General features: G+C 32.9%; 2 protein-coding genes across 3 annotated transcripts in view; both read left to right on the top strand.

The window, feature by feature from the left end:
- Positions 1 to 18,080, top strand: part of RAD54B (RAD54 homolog B) — a 97,089-nt gene that overhangs the window by 38,610 nt on the left and 40,399 nt on the right. Inside the window, exons 1-2 of one of the 2 annotated variants that reach the window (XM_032316482.1) lie at positions 3,039 to 3,125; positions 17,237 to 17,434. Coding sequence is in view for 1 of the 2 variants with exons in the window: in XM_032316481.1 (XP_032172372.1) it covers positions 17,237 to 17,434 (198 nt within the window). In the remaining variant the exon portion in view is untranslated. Of the gene's footprint in view, positions 1 to 3,038; positions 3,126 to 17,236; positions 17,435 to 18,080 lie in introns of those variants that run through there. The other variant, XM_032316481.1, reaches the window with a different exon arrangement.
- FSBP (fibrinogen silencer binding protein) lies at positions 1,467 to 10,551 on the top strand. The gene is made up of 2 exons (XM_032316484.1): positions 1,467 to 3,125; positions 6,916 to 10,551. The coding sequence occupies exons 1-2, from the start codon at positions 2,752 to 2,754 to the stop codon at positions 7,439 to 7,441; spliced, it is 900 nt and encodes a 299-aa protein (XP_032172375.1). The 5' UTR covers positions 1,467 to 2,751; the 3' UTR covers positions 7,442 to 10,551.

Genomic DNA, 18,080 nt, shown 5'->3' with positions numbered 1-18,080 from the left:
AGTTCCAGATGTTTTGGGAGTGCGTTTTCATACATATATATGTCCCTACCTACATTTTGTAACTTTTTATGTTTTTTCTTGTTTTTGGTAAGCATAATGGCATTATATTTGTGTGTATTTTTCTTTTACTTGCTCATTTCATCTGCCATGTGTTTTGGAGCTTGTTCTATCAATACAACGAAATCTGCCTCTATTATTTTAGTGCTGCCTAGAGTAGACCATAGTATGGGTGTATGCTAGTGATTTTAATTGTCCCCACCTGATGTGTTCTTAGATTGCTGTCAATACTATGCAGCTTCATAGAATGCTTTGTTCTTCCTTCTATTTAAATATTTTTCTAAGTTAGATTCTGAGAAGTAAAATTACTGCTATTTTAGAAGGTTTTACACATGCAAAATATTAATACTCTTAGACTGCAATCCAAAATGCCATTTTACACTCCCATGAATAGTACCAAAGAGAACTCTTCCCTGCACCATATCCACTTGACATATTCAGTCCTTAAGAATTTTGCCAATCTTTGTGGATGAAAATCACTTTTAGTATACATTTTTGATAATTAGTGAGATTTAATGGTTTTTCATATTTTTACTAGTATTTCATTTTTAATATAATACCTGTTATTTATTCCAAAAATAACAAAGTATTATCTAAAGACAGTATATATCCTGTGTTCTTGCTTTCCTTTGAGTAACTTTGGTCAGGTTGTTGGGGTGGGTCAGTTTTCAGTTTGCATTTCTATGGACAAACATCATTTGCATTTTTATTTTCTGTAATTTACTGAGCACTAAAACTGTTTAAAGACTATGTTAGAGAGGAAGAAATATCCTCTGCCCTTCAAGGTCTTTTTAACTGGACTAAGAATTAAATTGGCATGAGACAGATTAACAGGAGAGAATCAAATTTAGTTTTGTACATACAGGGAATCCACACAAACATGAGATTCCAAAGACTGGGAACTTGAGGCTTATATGACATCCTGAGCTAAGGAGGGGGTTTAGGAGTATTAGGCTACAAGGCGGAGCAAGACCTTTAGCAGGAAGGTGAGGGATTATGTATGGAAAACAAAGGTTGCCCTGTTACAGAGATACAGTAGATATGTTTCTTAAGTAAGGAGCAGTCGCTATATTAGCATTCTTCCTGGTACAGGCTCCTTTCTAATGTAAAATTTAGGCAGTTGTGGGGGAAGGTTAAAAGCTTTTCCTGAATCTGCTGGATTTTGATTGCTTTGAACCCAAAGTAATCTTCTTGCCAAAGTGGCCCATTTTTGTGGGCCTGCCTTACACTTGTGTATGAGAAGAAAATAGGCTTTTTTTTTTAAAACCTTGTTTATGTTACATTGTTACATATTGTTATGCATACATTTATTTTTTCAGACAGGAATTAGAAAATACATTCTAAGTTTGCAAACTGGTGGCCTTGTCAATGGCTAGACTAGCTGTTTACTTTTGTTAAAAAACAATATTTAATGGAGTAAATTGTGATCTTACTGGATTTATTCAGTGATTTGTGAATTGGGCAGCATCCCATTTAACAGGTAGAAAGGAGCTCTACAAAATGAATGACTTCCATAGGCAGAAGTGAGTGGGCACAAGGAAATTATCCTGGCAAAAAGTGGGTTGGTTGTGTTCACTTTCCTTTAGGAGATGGAGGGAGTTTGTTGGGCAGATTACCTCACTAGGGCTGATCACCTCGTTCTTGATTAACTGGTTTAAGATTCCATTTTTGGGAGAGCCAAAACTAATTAAGTCTCAGGTGAGGTGGGACTTAGCATGAGTAACTCCATTTTGAACCTGGTGTCTCATTTTTAAATAGTCCAAATTTTATGAATATAGCTAAATAAAAATCCTGCTCTTTAATAGCAAATGCCATTTTTGTGTGTGTGTGTGTGTACAGTCTTAAGGCATGATTATTCTGTTCTCACTGTGAATGGTGTTTTTTACACATGATAAACGAGACTAGCATATTCACATACATTATAGCTAGAATAATCCCTTGCTAAAAACATAATTTTTATCTGCTTTTCAGAACAAAATTTTTTTCCTAAGCAACTGAAAAAAATGTGGCTACCATAGACTGTAAAATGAAGGAGAAGCTTAGCTTTACTGTGAAGTCTGAGTCTGGGTGTAACCTAACTAGCTAGAGGATATGCAATTCCTGATTGACAGCAGGACCAGCATTATGCAGATTTGGTAAGAGAGAACAGCAGCTCAGAAAACAGTGATTAGGGGCTCTGTTAGGAATCATTACATTCATCACTCATATCTTTAGTTTTTCATTTTCCTGTCTACTGGATTTGTAAACAAATAGCACAAAACAGTTCCTCTTTTGTTTTTATTAAAGTGATAACTGCAATGCAGTTCAGTCTATCAGCTAGTCATACATGTGTGAAAATTGGATATTCTCACTAAATTAGCTAAATTTTAGCTGTGTTCCATGTTTATCTCTAGACCTTTGTGTATTAAATCCTGTCTCGAGCTGTTCTCTTTATACACAAGTGTGTTTTGCTTGTGCCTTCCTGTCTTCTTCAGTGAGAAGCTTTATGTAGGTCAGGCTTGGCTTAAGCAGATTTCCTGAACCTGCGTCAGCTTAAGCTGGAGGAATTTTAATAAACCCTCCCCTGTAGGCGTGGGCCTAAATGAGGCTAGCCTAGTTAAGCCTGATCTTTTTCTGTTTGTGAAAAGAGCTGAGCAGAGCTGAAGGCTGCTGCATGGTGGTTTCAGAAACTGCCTACTTAATTTGAAAAGAACAATGGTAGGAAAGGCTAGATCTTCCAATTTTACCTTATCTGAAAAGCTTGATTTGCTAAAGCTTGTGAAGCCATATGTTAAAATTCTCGAAGAACACACTAATAAACATTCAGTAATAGTGGAAAAGAATAGATGTTGGGATATCATAGCTGTAAACTATAATGCAATTGGAGTAGATCGCCCTCCTCGAACAGCCCAGGGCCTACGCACTCTTTACAAAAGGCTCAAAGAATATGCCAAACAGGAGCTATTGCAGCAAAAAGAGACCCAATCAGATTTTAAAGGCAATATTTCTGAGCCAACCAAGAAAGTTATGGAGATGATTCCCCAGATTTCCAGTTTTTGCCTGGTAAGAGACAGGAACCACATACAAAGGTAAGCTTTATTTTATTTTCTTGTGGAAAATTATGGCGCCTCCTATCTATTGGGCTCTGGCTTAGTTGTGATAGAGATATGCATAGTAAGCATCCCCACTACGGGAGCAATGAATAGTGTCTTTGTTTTGCTTTTTTAAAAAAGAAATGTGAGGCTATAAGGAATTTTTCTGCTGCATTTGATTTAAGCCACTTTTTATTGTCTTCCCCTCCCCCTTCTCTCTCTCTGTAGTTTTAAAAGTAAAGGTTAGGGAGGAATAAATGGGATGAAATTTGTAACATAATCTCATAATAAACTTTTTAAGCTTTAAATTTAAATTGCTAATTAGCTTCTGAGAGGTATCTTTTTCTTATTTCATTTAAGATTATATTTCACTGGAATTTTCAATTTTATGTAAAGTTAGCAGTTTCAGGAGAAATGGCACCCTTGTTTTTTTAATGAATTGTTACTGCCTACACTTAGTGAGTATTAACTGAGCTAAAAACCTAAAATCAATAATTTAGTACATTTATTAATGGCATCATTGTATATATTTAGACAGTTTAAATTATTTTCCAGCATATTCAAAGTGAAAAAGATAAATAGAAGGAAAGGAATTTAATGCATCATTAGGGATTCAGATTACTTAATAAAAAGTTTTTGTTGTTTTTATTCATTAATGGTCTAGTTTCACTTTGATCTTAGTCATACAGGAAAGGGATAAGCTCTCCCATACTATTTTGCAAAGATATGAAACTATGAATTTTAATATATGAATAAGCAACTAAGTTCTTAAAGGGTTAGAAAGTTTTTTTGTTTGTTTGTTTGTTTGTTTTCTTAAATTTATGCCCTACTTAACTACTTGCCTGGGAATCTTCCAAACTTATTACTAATTCAGGTTTTAACCCCCTGGCAAAAGATAAAAATGGCAGCTGCATTCTTTTTCTGAACCATTTAGGGTTATTTTAAACACGTCGTAAACTTATTAGTCAAGGGATATTTCAAACAAACGTTTACAATGTTTTCTTCTTCATGGAAGAGTCAATATATAAGAAAAATTATTGATTACCTGTGAAATCCTTTTGAAGTTAGGAGCAAAAGAGAAGAGAAAAAAACTTTTTAGCCAAACTTATTTGTTATTTTTATAATTTACTAGGATAATTTTTTTGTGACCAGTTTCTTACAATATACTGCTTACTTCTAGTAGATAACAGAGTAAAAAAAAAAAAAAATCTCCAGTGGGAATCTGGAACTTGGATATAGTATATTAATTCATCAGTGCCAAAAATGTTCTCTGTGATGAGAAACAATTAAATCCTTATTTGCTGGGTTTCCAGAAAACTCCACAGTACAACTTTTATACAGTACTACTCATTAAAAATGTGTCCCCTTCAAATCATAGAGAAAAGTAACTTTTGCATTACAGGTATAAAACTCCCTTAGGGCATTAAGTATAGGCTTTTATAATTTGAAAATTATACAGAGAAATTGTAATTTTAATTAGTTGTATATTTTAAAAATACAGTGAGTATAGAAGAGAAATAATATATAAGTATCTGTTTACATTTTGACTATTTGTAACCATATTTACAATCAGCCTTTTGGGATAACAACATTGCCCTGATAAAATGAGCTACTTAGTTTATACATCACAAAACCTGCTCTTTAAGCAAGAGCAACTTTTCATACTTTAAAGGAAAGAATACTAGAAATAGGCTGCTTAAATGCTTATTTGTGTTAGGGTCCAAATTGCCATTTTCTCTATATTAGCATTTTCATATTTAATGTACTTATTATTTCTTTGATTGACATCATCTTGAATCTTAATTCTCAGAAGTTTATAATTGATAATCTTAATTATGCTTCTGTATAAATACGCCTGTTAATCTCACCAAACTCTTCATTCTTACTAAGGAAGTATTACTGTATTTAACGTATTTAAAGATATATACCTATATTGTAAGGCTGCCTCTATAGTGCATTGATATATGTCTTCATCTTTACCTCTCTCTAGTATCAGATTATATTATGTGTTTTTGGAGTCTGTTTGATCTTCAAAATTCATAAATTTTAGAAGTCCTTCTGTTTATCCCTTTTTGGGATAAACCGTCTCTAAAACTTTTTTTTTTTTACTTTGTTATGCCTACTTGTAATGTTTCATTGAAAATGGATTGGGATATTTCAGATAAAAGGCATTTTAAAATTTACATGGGAGTATAATGTCTATGTCTAATAGTGAGTCTTACGCTTCATTGTACATACTAATTTGGATTAATTATGTAGATTTTTAAAACTTTAATTTTCATTTGTAGTTTTAACTTTTTCCTTTCCAGGTTTTAGGGATGTTAGTAAAGGGAAACCTTTCTACTTTGAATTACATTGATACTCTATTATTTTTCTTTTGAAAAGCGTAAGATGACAAAAAGAATGGAAATTAAGGAATTTATGTAATCTACAAATAGATTTTTCATAATTTATCGTTATTTTTTGTTACCTCATAAATATCTGATATTTTTGGCAATTTAATGCCAGTAGTAAGTGATATATAGGGAGTTTTGATTTTTTTCCTTATGTTCTGCTTGAACTTGTTCCAGCATTTTAATCATTTATGTAGAATGAATGTATTTTTAACTGTTATTTATTTATCATTTGTAAAATGTTCTTTAATGTTAAGTATAGCATTTTTTCATTAATGTTCCAATAATCTCTTTCCCTTTATAACTTACTTTTGAGTTAGGCAGAAGCATAAATTTATAAAGAAAACCCTCAAGAAACAAGATTATATATTCTTAATTAGTAGCTTCATGTTATTTATGAAATTCTTTTTTTAAAAAGTAGAATTTTAAGATACATTGTGTTTATGTCATAACCCATAATGGTACGTCAAAGTTTAAATTATGCTGAAACTAGTTTTCTCTAATAGAAGTGTATATTTTAAGGAAATCACTTGTAAATTTAACAGACTTTCAATATATAGTCTATAAGCCAGTTAAAAATACTTCATTAAAAAAATTTTTTTTTTCAGTCATTCAACATGTGATGAGCACCTATGAGGTTCCAAGTACAGTATATTATGCTAGGTGCTGGAGCTAAACTGGTGGATTTGAACCCTTTCCCTGTGAACTTTACCTGACTATGGTTGAAAGACTGAAAGGGCAGTAGAATCAAGTGGTTTAGAATAGGTAAAGGACAACTGCCATGGTATCTGAATGGATATCAGGATGATACCCTGATAGTTGGGAATATGTATCCAAAGCCATACAAAACTTGATTTTTATTTTTCTTTTTTTGGACAGATGTTGAAATCAGTACCTCCCATAGATAACTATCCACTCTCCTAGAAGTCATAGACCTTGGTGATTTTTAGATTTTTAATCAGTCTAGGAGAGTGGAAACAGGGGTTCTAGGGCTAAGGTGTGAGGATAGCAGACCCAAAGTGTAGTAAATGGCCCTTTATACCATTTAAGAATATCAGGCTAGTAAGAATATGTGCTGTCTTCTTTGAAAGCATTAACAAAGGATTTTCTTTTTATTTACCTCATTGGCCTTGGGTAATATTTGTAATTTTTTGTCCTTTTAAGAACTCATTTTTACAGTTAAGGATGGTTAAGAGCTGTATGTATACATTTTTGAAGTTTTAAATGTAGTTACTTTAATTTGTTATTCCAAGGATTAAATTTTTTTATTTCACAATTTTCTTTATAGCTCTAAAGCTTGACACTTTGATGTATACAAAATATGTAATTATGCTATAAATATACTCTTGTCTTCATTTGATTTACATTTTACAATGCTTTTTTGTGTGCTGTAGTGCAAACTTGGATGAGGAAGCACAGGCTGGTACGAGTTCACTACAGGTAATGTTGGATCACCATCCAGTTGCTATTACAGTGGAGGTGAAGCAAGAAGAAGACATTAAGCCCCCTCCTCCACTGGTTTTAAGTTCTCAACAGAGTGATATTTTAGAACAAAGAGAAGACCATGAATTAGTACATGTTATGGAAAGATCTTTGTCGCCGTCACTTTCCTCTGTTGATATGAGAATGACATCGTCTCCATCTTCTATCCCAAGGAGAGATGATTTTTTTCGCCATGAGCGTGGAGAACACTTTAGGTCACAATTAGGGTATGATCCTCAGATTCTGCAAATGCTTAAAGAGGAGCATCAGATAATTTTAGAAAATCAAAAAAATTTTGGATTGTATGTTCAGGAGAAGAGGGATGGATTGAAAAGAAGGCAGCAGCTAGAGGAAGAGCTGCTAAGAGCAAAAATTGAAGTGGAGAAGCTGAAAGCAGTTCGCTTACGGCATGATCTGCCTGAATATAATAGTCTCTAATATTTTTTTTCAGTCTTGCAATTTGATGATTTTAATTTTGACCAAATTATTTTCATTTGGGAGCAGAATACATACTCTTAAAAGTGCATTAATCTCAATTGTGAAAAAAACTTTTTTGACATGATTTTCTAATTATTTAATTTTCTTTTGAGATATATTAAAACTTATTGATTGGTTGGCATGATTATATATTTTGTCTTCGGTTTTTTTCTAAGAAGTTCGATTGTTGGCCTTACAAAAGATTTCTTATTTTGATCATTAAATTAGAGCACACATAAATAGATATACAAACATATGTATTCTTTCAAAGTTCTGAGTCTTTGACATTTTAAATTAGAGCTTTGAAAGCTATAGTTCAAGGTTTTTAAGTCAGTCTAATTTAGAGCAATACTAGCCTGATTAACAGAACCTTGCCTATAAAACATTGATTTTTATGCTTTTCTGTTTTTGAAGAAGTGACAGGATTTTAGAGATGAAAGGTACTTGGAAATCACTTTTTTTCTACCTCTTCGATTCAGAGGTAATGAAACTGAGGTCCAGGGAGAGCTTAGTGACTTGATATAACAGAGCCGTTTATGGCAGAGCAAGGACCAGTACTCAGATTTTGTTTCTTTGTAGATTCCCCCCCTGCTATTCCATAGAAGTAAAATGTCTTCCTTATGAAAAAATTATGGAAGTGTTTATTTCATTACAATTGCTTTTAAAGATTCTTAGGTTACAGAACCAGGGAACTTGTATCAGTTACCCCCAACCTTCTTTCCTTTCTTGTCCAGCAAAATAAATGTTCTGTTAGAATAGTTATATATTTTGGCTATAAGATTAAATGTCCTAATTTATTTTTAATGTCTTATTCTGAAAGACATTTATTTTACAGTAAAAGTCACAGTAAAAATGTTTTAATGAATAAAATTAAAATTTTACATAGAAATAGCAAAAAATAGTTAGGATTTAATCTAATACCATTATAAATACTGCTATTTTAGTATTTACAGAAATAAATAAAATCTCAATTCTTAAGCACACATTAAATTTAAATTAAATCTTCAATATGTATAATCCATTTTTGCTGGTGCTTTGTTGAGGAAGGAGTTTTTTAAGCCAAGCTTTAGAACGGAGTAGATAGAATTTCAGAATTTTAGTATAGTGGAAAAGGATGTTTAAGTCAGAGGGAGCAATGTGGAAAAAGGCATAGAGAATGGGGAACAGTGAATCAGGGTGTACAAGCACAAATACAGTGGTAGGCCAGGTGATTTTAAGTGGGTGTGGAGAGGGGCAATTAAGCCTTTGTTACCTGTATACTAGGGTTAAATTAGTAGCTACTATTTAGCTCCAGCAGATTTTTTACATGCAGGAGTAAGCCAGAAGTTTGCATTTTTATGCGAAAATTTTCAACTTAAAAATGTTTGCAAATAATTCAAAATGTTTTAAAAACACTACATGCATGTGAATGGGCCTCATTCAGCCAGTGGGCTTCCAGTTTGTGGCCTTTGGGGTAGAGGAATGGTTGACCAAGAGTAGAGCTGACCAGTAACATCAAGATCACTTGAGAACTTTTTGACGAATGTAAATCCATTCCTTTTGAATCAGAAACTCTGGAGGTGTAGTCCAGCAATCTGTCTTAATAAACCCTTTAGAGATTCTGATGCAAGCTAATATTTGAAAACTATTAGAACAGAGTATTTGGAATGTAGGTACGTGCCTAACTCATACTTCAGTCTCAGAAAAAATGTACTGGAAAGAGACATGGGTGAAGATGAATTGAGGGACATCAGTTTAGAAGTTGGTTGGTGCCACATTATGGATTACACTGAATGTTGTTTTTAAATAATTACAGTTGAATGTACAATGGGAAGTCATTGGAGGCTTTTGATTATTAGAGGAATATAAATTAGAGTTCTGAAATAGTGTTATAATAGCATTTATGGGATGGGCATTTAGTGAGAGGAAATTAAATCCAGAATTTAGGTTATGGATATTGAAATAGAATAAAAATAAAATGGACTTTCTAATTGCTTAATTTTATTGGCATTTTATATCTGCTATTAGAGTTAAATATTTTATTATAAAAATGCCTTGACTATATAATATTATATCTGTATTTGGTACTTTTCATCTTTTTGTTACAACTTTTCTTTAAGCCTAAACACTGGACTCAAGAGATTAGAATCTTATAGTTCTAATTTAATGTTTTTACAATATAATTCTAGTAAATACATCTTTGAAGTAGTCAGTTTTAACTTTATGAAATTACTGAGAGCAAATTACTAATATGTAATGAAATTCATATTATAACCTCAGCATGCTACTCCTCAGAATTGTTGTGAATGTTCAATTTGAATGTTGACTTTGTGTGGCTACATCAGTTTTCCAAACTCTGTTCTGTGGAACAAGAATTCCATGGGATGTTTCTAGATTTCTGTGTTCAAAAAAAGTACAACACACATTGTGTGGATAGGTTCTAAAATCAGTGTGGAAGGTAAAAATGTACATAAAAGATTGCCCTTGAAAGTTTTTTTGCTTTCCGTAAGATAGAGTAAACATAGTCTTCTACCGTCATTTTTCCCTCCAGTTTTGTTCACGATTATTTTTTCTTTGGTTGCATCAGGTGACAGATTTCTTAGCATTTAGGGACTGAATAGAATAAAAAACTTTATTTTTGCATATGTTTTATTACCAGAATTGTACTTAGTTCAGGGAGTTTACTGCCCCCATTTTTTCCAAATCAATCTTATTTAATTTTAATTTGCAGAAATTTAAATGCCATGAACTTTACCTATGAAATGTAATGTCAGAACGCATAGGTGATTTTATCTTTAAAATGTAGACTTGATTCTGTAAAAGAATATTAACTTTGAAAAATAAGCTAAGGCAAAATATTTCATCTAAGATAGGTTATTTTTGCCACCTTCTTATCTTTTCTTATCCATGTGAACTTCTACAACACATTGTTATTTCTACAACTTGATTTTCTTTTAAACTAGGTATGATTTATAATGGCATCCCCAAAAAATTAATGAAGATATTTCATTGCTAAAAATGCTGTTAGAGGGGCACGTGAGTGGCTCTGTCAGTTAAGCGTCTGCTTTTGGCTCAGGTCATGATCCCCAGGTGCTGGGATCGAACCCCATGTTGGGCTCTCTGCTGAGCAGGAAGTGTCTTTCTCTCTCTGCTTCTGCCTGCTTCTCTTTATTTGTGCTCTGTCTCTCTCTGTCAAATAAATAAGTAAAATCTTTTAAAAAAAATTGAAAAAATAAAAATTCCATTAGATTTCTTAAATATTCAGATTAAGTACTTTTTTTTTGGTATGAGACATAAACTTGGTTTTACTTCATTTTTGAAAGATTTTACTCTACCCTATTGTATCTTTACTTATGTGAAAATGTTTAGACAATGAATTATTTTCCATGTGCCTTCTTTTAGAGTAATGTTAAATTTTAAATAGACATGTTTAAATAATTTATAGTGTGATAAATTGTATTTAATATGTACTGTAGATGATGGTGGTTAAATGCTTTGTTAATACATACTCTTTTAAATACAGGGTAATACATTGTACTGCTGTGTGTATTCTTTATGTGCCACAAGACTAAGAATTTGGTACCACTGAGGTAAAATTTTTTGAGGAGGCACAATTGAAGTATATTTTGTTTAAATAATTGTTTATAAAAGATACTAAATGTACCATGTCTAACTATCATAATACATTTTTTCAAATGTTAAAAATCACAAATTCTCAAAATCAATTAAGTATTTGATGATGAATTTGATAGTAAATAGTTAAAAATAATGAGTGGAAATATGGGTGTCATACTTAACAAATACAAAAAAGTAAATTCTTAAGATATACAGCCTAATTAAATGTTAATGGTCCTGCTAAATCTTTGCATATGATTTTAAGAAATTTATTTAGTGTATTTTTATATACCTTAAATTGATTAAACTAGTAACTATACTTTGAATTTATATTATTTTTAGTTTTCAGTTGCTTTGTAAGTAGTGGAAAGCCAAATAAATTCAATAAAAAATACCACCCAAGTTACCCCCCCAAATTTCAACTAAAATAGATATATCATTAGACTTACACTTTGTTAGTACATCTTTCATGCTTTAAAATTATATGTAAATTTACCTTACAAAGATTAAGAAACTCTTCAAATAGAAAAAACATTCATATGCCTACCACCTAAATTCTGCAGTTACTGTTTTGCTATACTTGCTTTATCATATATCCATCCATCCATCTATCCATCAATTCATTTTAAAAAATAAAATGGTTACTTAAAACAAGTTGAAGACTTCACTAAACACTTCAGCAGAAGTATCATCAACTGGAATTCAATATGTGTGTGTGTGAGTGTGTGTGAGATAAGATTTGCAGACATGAAATGTACAAGTCAATGAATTTTGACAGGTGACTCTACCTGTGTACCTTAGATCCTTGTCAAGATTTAGAACGTTATCATTACCCTAGAAAGTTCTCTCTTGCCCCTTCCTGATCAATCCTTTAGCACCTCAGACAACCATTGTTCTAATTTTTAAAAAATGATAGATAAGTTTTTCTTGTTCTAGAACTTTATATTATTGGAATCATACAGTGTATACCCTTTCTCTTTTCTTTTACCTATCTTAATGTTTTTAATACCTGTGTTTGTTCATCCTTTTATAGTAGTTTATTGCTTTCTGTTGTTGAATGGTATTCCCTTGTATAAATATACCTCAGTTTATGTATCCATTATTTTTTGATGGACTTCTGAGCTATTTCCAGATTATGGCTATTATGTATAAAGATTCTGAGTATTCTTGTATAAATTTGTTGTGGTCATAATGCTGGATTAGGGAAAATCTACATGTTTAAGTTTTTAAGAAACTGCCAGGCGTTTATCCAAAGTGATTGTACCATTTTACGCTTGCATCAACTGTATTTTTTTTTTTTAAATAAACCTGTGCATGCTCAACGATTGGAATGTCAGAATTGAAATTAATAACTTTTCTAATTTTTTAGATGAGTTTAAAATGCTAAGTAGAAAATAAAATAAAAAAATGCTAAGCAGATAGTTTTGATATCTGGAAATGTTGTGGTTTTATTGATTTTTTTCCCCTATTTTAGACTTCACTGCATATATGCTTTGACAAGAGGTACTGAGAAATGTGATGAAATGTGATGAAATGTATAGTCCCTGCCATGTTCATAAAGTATCATTCTGAAAATATTTAATGCCAAGAAAGATCTTTTAGGTTTATTTTATTCATAATGATACTTAGATGACATTAAATCTCTCTAATTATTAGATAAGAAAACTATGGGGGTGCCCGGATGGCTTAGTTGGTAAAGTGTTGGTCTTGGTTTCGGCTCAGGTCATGGTCTCGGGGTGCTGAGATCAAGCCAGGTTGCGGTCTGTGCTCAGTGTAGAGTCTGCTTGAAATTCTCTGTCCCTCTTCCTCTCCCCTTTACCTGCTCGTGTGTGCATGTGAGCCTGCGCTTTCTCTCTCAAATAAATAAAATCTTAAAAAAAAAAAAAAGATAAAACTGGTTCAAAAGAATTTGTGTATTAATGATTGCAAATTTTTTAGTGTAATAAAAGCTATGTTTCAAACTTTATATTACATCTATATGATAATGTATATTAAAATTCTGGTATGTTTTAGTAATTTTCAAATACAGTTTGGGAGAGTATTTACATTATTTGTTGAATTTGATTAGATGAGACTTTTTTTTAAAGATTTTATTTATTTATTTGACAGACAGAAATCACAAGTAGGCAGAGAGGCAGGCAGAGAGAGAGAGAGGGAAGAAGGCTTCCGTCTGAGCAGAGAGCCCGATGCGGGGCTCGAGTCCAGGACCCTGGGATCATGACCTGAGCTGAAGGCAGAGACCTTAACCCACTGAGCCACCCAGGTGCCCCTAGATGAGACATTTTCAATTCTGTTTGTTCTATTGAAAACAATGTATTTGGAATTTTTGAAAGAAAAACATTTAAAGATTTTTATTGAGTCAGAGAGAGTGTACAAGTAGGCAGAGCAGCAGGCAGATGGAGAGGGTGAAGCAGACTCCCTGCTGAGGAGGAAGCCTGATTTGGGTTTGATCCTTGGACTCTGGGACCAGGACCTGAGCCGAAGGCAGATGATTAACCCACTGAGCCACCCAGGCACCCCAAGAAAAGAAAATACTAAAGGCTTGGATATATGGAATGTATAATTAAGCCATCCAGCTGTAGAGTAACTATGCTTAGGAATTTTTAAGATGATCATATCTGCTATCAGTATTAAAATGGCAGTATCTCCCTCTTCCTCTTTTATCAAAGCATGATTTTGAACATTCTTACTTATGAATCTTGCTAATAGACATTTAAGTCTCTTATTTATACAGACTGTCTTTTTGGTATTGATTTGTAAAGTACCTTACAGGGCCAAGGGTAAAATAGATCAGAACCAAGTTTAGAACTAAAAATTACAGCTGGAGTGGAATTGTTAGGGGTAATTAGAATGTAGCAAATTAATATTTTATGTATTACAAGTAGTCTAGATGAGGGAGGGTTTTGTTCCTTATGTGTTCAGTTTCCAATATCTTTATTCTACTTTTTAAATTTTCTCTCTTCCCTGCCTTAATGGCATACATTTAAAATGGGACTAAATGGGAAAGGAACCAAGACCAGATGATGATGATGGCAGTTAACATTTAGGGAATATTTATGTCAAGTACTGTCCTAATGGTTTTACGTATAATAGCTAATCTAATGCCTACAACAAACCTGTGAGGTAGGTATTAGTATTACATTCATTTACAGATTCATAAACTGGCATAGAGTGGTAAGTAACTTGTCCATGGTCACTTAGCTTATAAGTGGGAAAACTCAAGATTCAAACGCAGGCAGATTAGTTCATGCTCTTCTCCTCCTCCTACTGTTCTTCAGAAGAAAGAGTATATCTGAGAATCTGTGGTATTTCAAAGTTGATTATAAGTAATTTCTGAATTCTCAGTTTATTGTCTTTTGTTCTGTTTATTTTTTCTTGGCGCAAGGAGGGTCCTGGACATAACAAGTCAACTCTTTCGGCTCTGTGAATATAACAGGGTATTTGACTGGATGTTTTTCCAGCCATTTTGATGAAGACATACTTTTTACTCTTGTTTTACAGCAATCCTCAGCAATCACATTGTTTTCTTGGATAATGTAATAAAAGAAAGGAATAAATTTTTAAAAATGCAAAATGGTATTATCAGTCATTCAATGCACATTGACTACTACTGGTAGAAATACTGCAAAGACAAAACTAAAGTTGGCTAAAATTGCACACTACAAAATTTTTTAGAGTTCAAAAACTGATCGAGCATCCCATCTATTTTGTTCATCCTAAGAACCTGTAAGACTTTATCTGGGAAACTCAAAGCTGGTAAAGAAAAGTGATCAACAAATGACAACTACCAGTTATCTAAAAACGGATGTTTTCTTGACTAGAAACTGATGGAGTAATACACTTTTGTTAATATTTATGTATTCAAAATTTGACTTAGCAAAACTACATTTGGTAGAAATTATGGTTTTAAAAACTCATGTTCGCAAAAGCTATAGTCAGTAAAATATTCATAAAAAAGTGACTGAGGAATCAAATCTTTGTTAAAAAGTTTACATGGAAGATAATCCTGAAAGTAACAGTTCATAAAAATGAAACTAAAAATGGACAGCAATGGAGATGAGTTCAAAGTCAATTTCTAAAGCTAGTTTCTCATGAAAATTAATTTTAAGACGATTCTGTTTTAATATTTTAAGCATAAAGTCAAATGTTCTTTGAATCAAAATGGCAGTTTTGAAAAGTACCATATTGTTCTGGGCATATGGCGATGAGCAAGATCAAACCTTGACTAGTTTAGTTGGGATGGCTAATATTAAATAATTTGTCACATAATTAACTGCTGAGGTAATGCTGAAATAATAAAGCAGGATCTAGCTGGGCAGTAAGGGAAATTTAAATTGTATGGCAGTGTGAACAGAAGGTAATTTAGAATAGTATTTTGGAGGAAGAGGTAGTTGGCCTTTTGGCTAGAAGTAGTATGTTTTCTTGAAGACCATTAAGACATGGATTTTAAGAAGGATACACTATCAGATTTACATTAAAAATGGAAAAATATAGTGAATGTGGAAAATGGTTTTAGGGAGTAGAGGTGGCAAGAGAAGATTTCAATAGGTCTCTTGGGAAGATCCTACAGTAGTACGGTAGCTCAGATCAGAGATGGTGATTTGAGGAAGAGGGGAGGGAGAAGGCAAACAGTACAGAGCTCTGAGAGCTATGTGGGGCTAGAATCACCTGAATCTGTGACTGATTGCCTGTGGAACTGAGAGTAAAGGATGTCAAGCATAATTTCCAATTTTTTGGCATGAATGAGGGTGATGGTACTCTGAGAAATGAGAAAACTGAAGGAGGAGCAATTTTTGGAGAGAAGATAAGTGGGCATGATGAATTGAGATGTTTATGAGACATTCATGTAGACAGGTCTGAGAGGCAATTATGTACAGATACACAGATCTGGAGTCATGATCTGGGCTAGAGAAAAAAAAAATACGGCTTTATGCAAGGATGGTATTAAATCCATGCGAGTAGATGAACTAACGTAAGGAGAAGGGCACTGTGAGAAGAGGGTCTAAAACTCAGGTCTGATGAGCTGGCAAAGATGTTTTAGAAGAAGCAACCAAAGAAGTAAAAGGAAAAATTGAAATGTGTTAGGAAAGCTATAAAAATGGGTCCAGTATTTCAAGGAGGAAGTGGTCAACATTGTCCAACACTTTTGAGATCTCTGACAAGACAAAAATACACCATAAATATTGGCAAGGAACTCCTTAATGACCTTTAATGAGGGTGGTTTTGGGGGGGACTGGACTGTAAGCCAGATTGGAGTACAGATCTTCCTTGACTTATGGGGTTATGTCCCAATAAACCCACCATAAGTTGAAAATATCGTAGGTCAAAATTGCATTTATAGGGACGCCTGGGTGGCTCGGTCTGTTAAGCTGCTGCTTTTGGCTCAGGTCATGATCCCAGGGTCATGGGATCGAGTCCTGTATCAGGCTCCTTGTCCAGCAGGGAATCTGCTTCTCTCTCTGCCTCTGCCTGCCACTCTGCCTGCTTGTGCTGTCTCTATGACAAATAAATAAATAAAATCTTTAAAAAAATGCATTTATACATCTAGCTTACTGAACATTATAGCTTAGCTCAACCAGTGTTCAGTATCCTCTGAACATTTACATTAGCCTACAATTGAGCAAAATCATTTAACAACCCTATTTTGCAATAGAGTATTAACCATCTCATGTAGTTTATTGAATAGTGACAGTGAGAAACAGAATAGTTGTGAGTGTTTCAGTTGTTCAGCCTCATGATTTCATGGTAGACAGGGAGTTGTGGCTAGCTGCTGCTTTCCAGCTTCACAAGAAAGGATTAGCCTGCTAGCCTGGGAAAAGACCAAAATTCAGAATTTGAAATAGATATTTTTTCCATGGATGTTGAATATCTCTGGTTTCTAGAGTTTTAAAATGTTTATGGTAATTATGTTATTCTTCTTGAACTGATTTATATGACTTTGAGATGATAAGTTTATATTCATTGTTCTCCTGGTAATGCTAGTCCTGACATTTGAATTTCTTAATTTATAAAATACTAACAAGAGTATGATCAAATATTCTTTCATAATTTTAATACCATCTAATTTTCTTGTGCTTTTATTTTTGTTCCAATGACCTTACTACTTAAAGTTGACCATTTCTAACAATGTGGTTTTTATTTTATTTTATTTTTTAATTCTAGTTCACTCAGCCCCTAAAGAAATAACAGTGTTTAAGAGACAAGAAGAGGAAGAACCTCATAGCCTAGTTAAATATTTCAGTGTTCTTTGGTGTAAGGCTTCAAAGAAAAAACACAAAAAGTGGGAAGGTGATGCTGTTCTCATTGTAAAAGGAAAGTCATTTACATTAAAGGATTTGGAAGGCAAAGACATTGGAAGAGGTATTGTGATATTACCTGATGTTTATGATTTGGCCTACAACTAGTATATATCTGAGGTTACATAATTAAAATGATTGGATTTTATAAAGGGTTAGTTAGATTAAGATGCTCTTTAATTGACTTGCATGTCAAAATTATCTCCATAATAGTTAGTCTAAGAGTCTTATGAACACTAACTCTGAAGCAAATCTCATCCCATGGATTCATTTTCTCTAAAATGAAATAATTATATATGGTTATTTTGGTATTTTTCAGAGATTAAGCTGTTTGTCTTAGTGTACTCCTCACCCCCCAAAGGCTAAATGATTAAAGTTAGAAAGATGTTGATATCAGGAGTGGAATATTATGTAATTTCAATGATACCCAAAAAAATTTTGAAAAAAATAACAAGGGAAAAAAAATGGCAAGACATGATCTAAATTAATACATCTAAATTGGAGGTTGTCATTATTTCTATTATAAAATGTTGTCAGGATGATTTTACTGATACATGTTAGCTCACAAATTCAGAACACTTAACACCGACCATGTTTTTTATCATTATCTTATTGTTCAGTTTGGAATATGGCCCATTACTGTAAAATTCATCCTATATGTTCATTCATTCATTCATTCATTTAATATTATCATACTTTATAGTATATAA

The sequence above is a fragment of the Mustela erminea genome, chromosome 16 (genome assembly GCF_009829155.1).
Source record: "Mustela erminea isolate mMusErm1 chromosome 16, mMusErm1.Pri, whole genome shotgun sequence".
NCBI lineage: Eukaryota > Metazoa > Chordata > Mammalia > Carnivora > Mustelidae > Mustela > Mustela erminea.
Note: the sequence above shows the minus strand (reverse complement) of the source record. Positions and strands in the feature narration are given on the sequence as shown.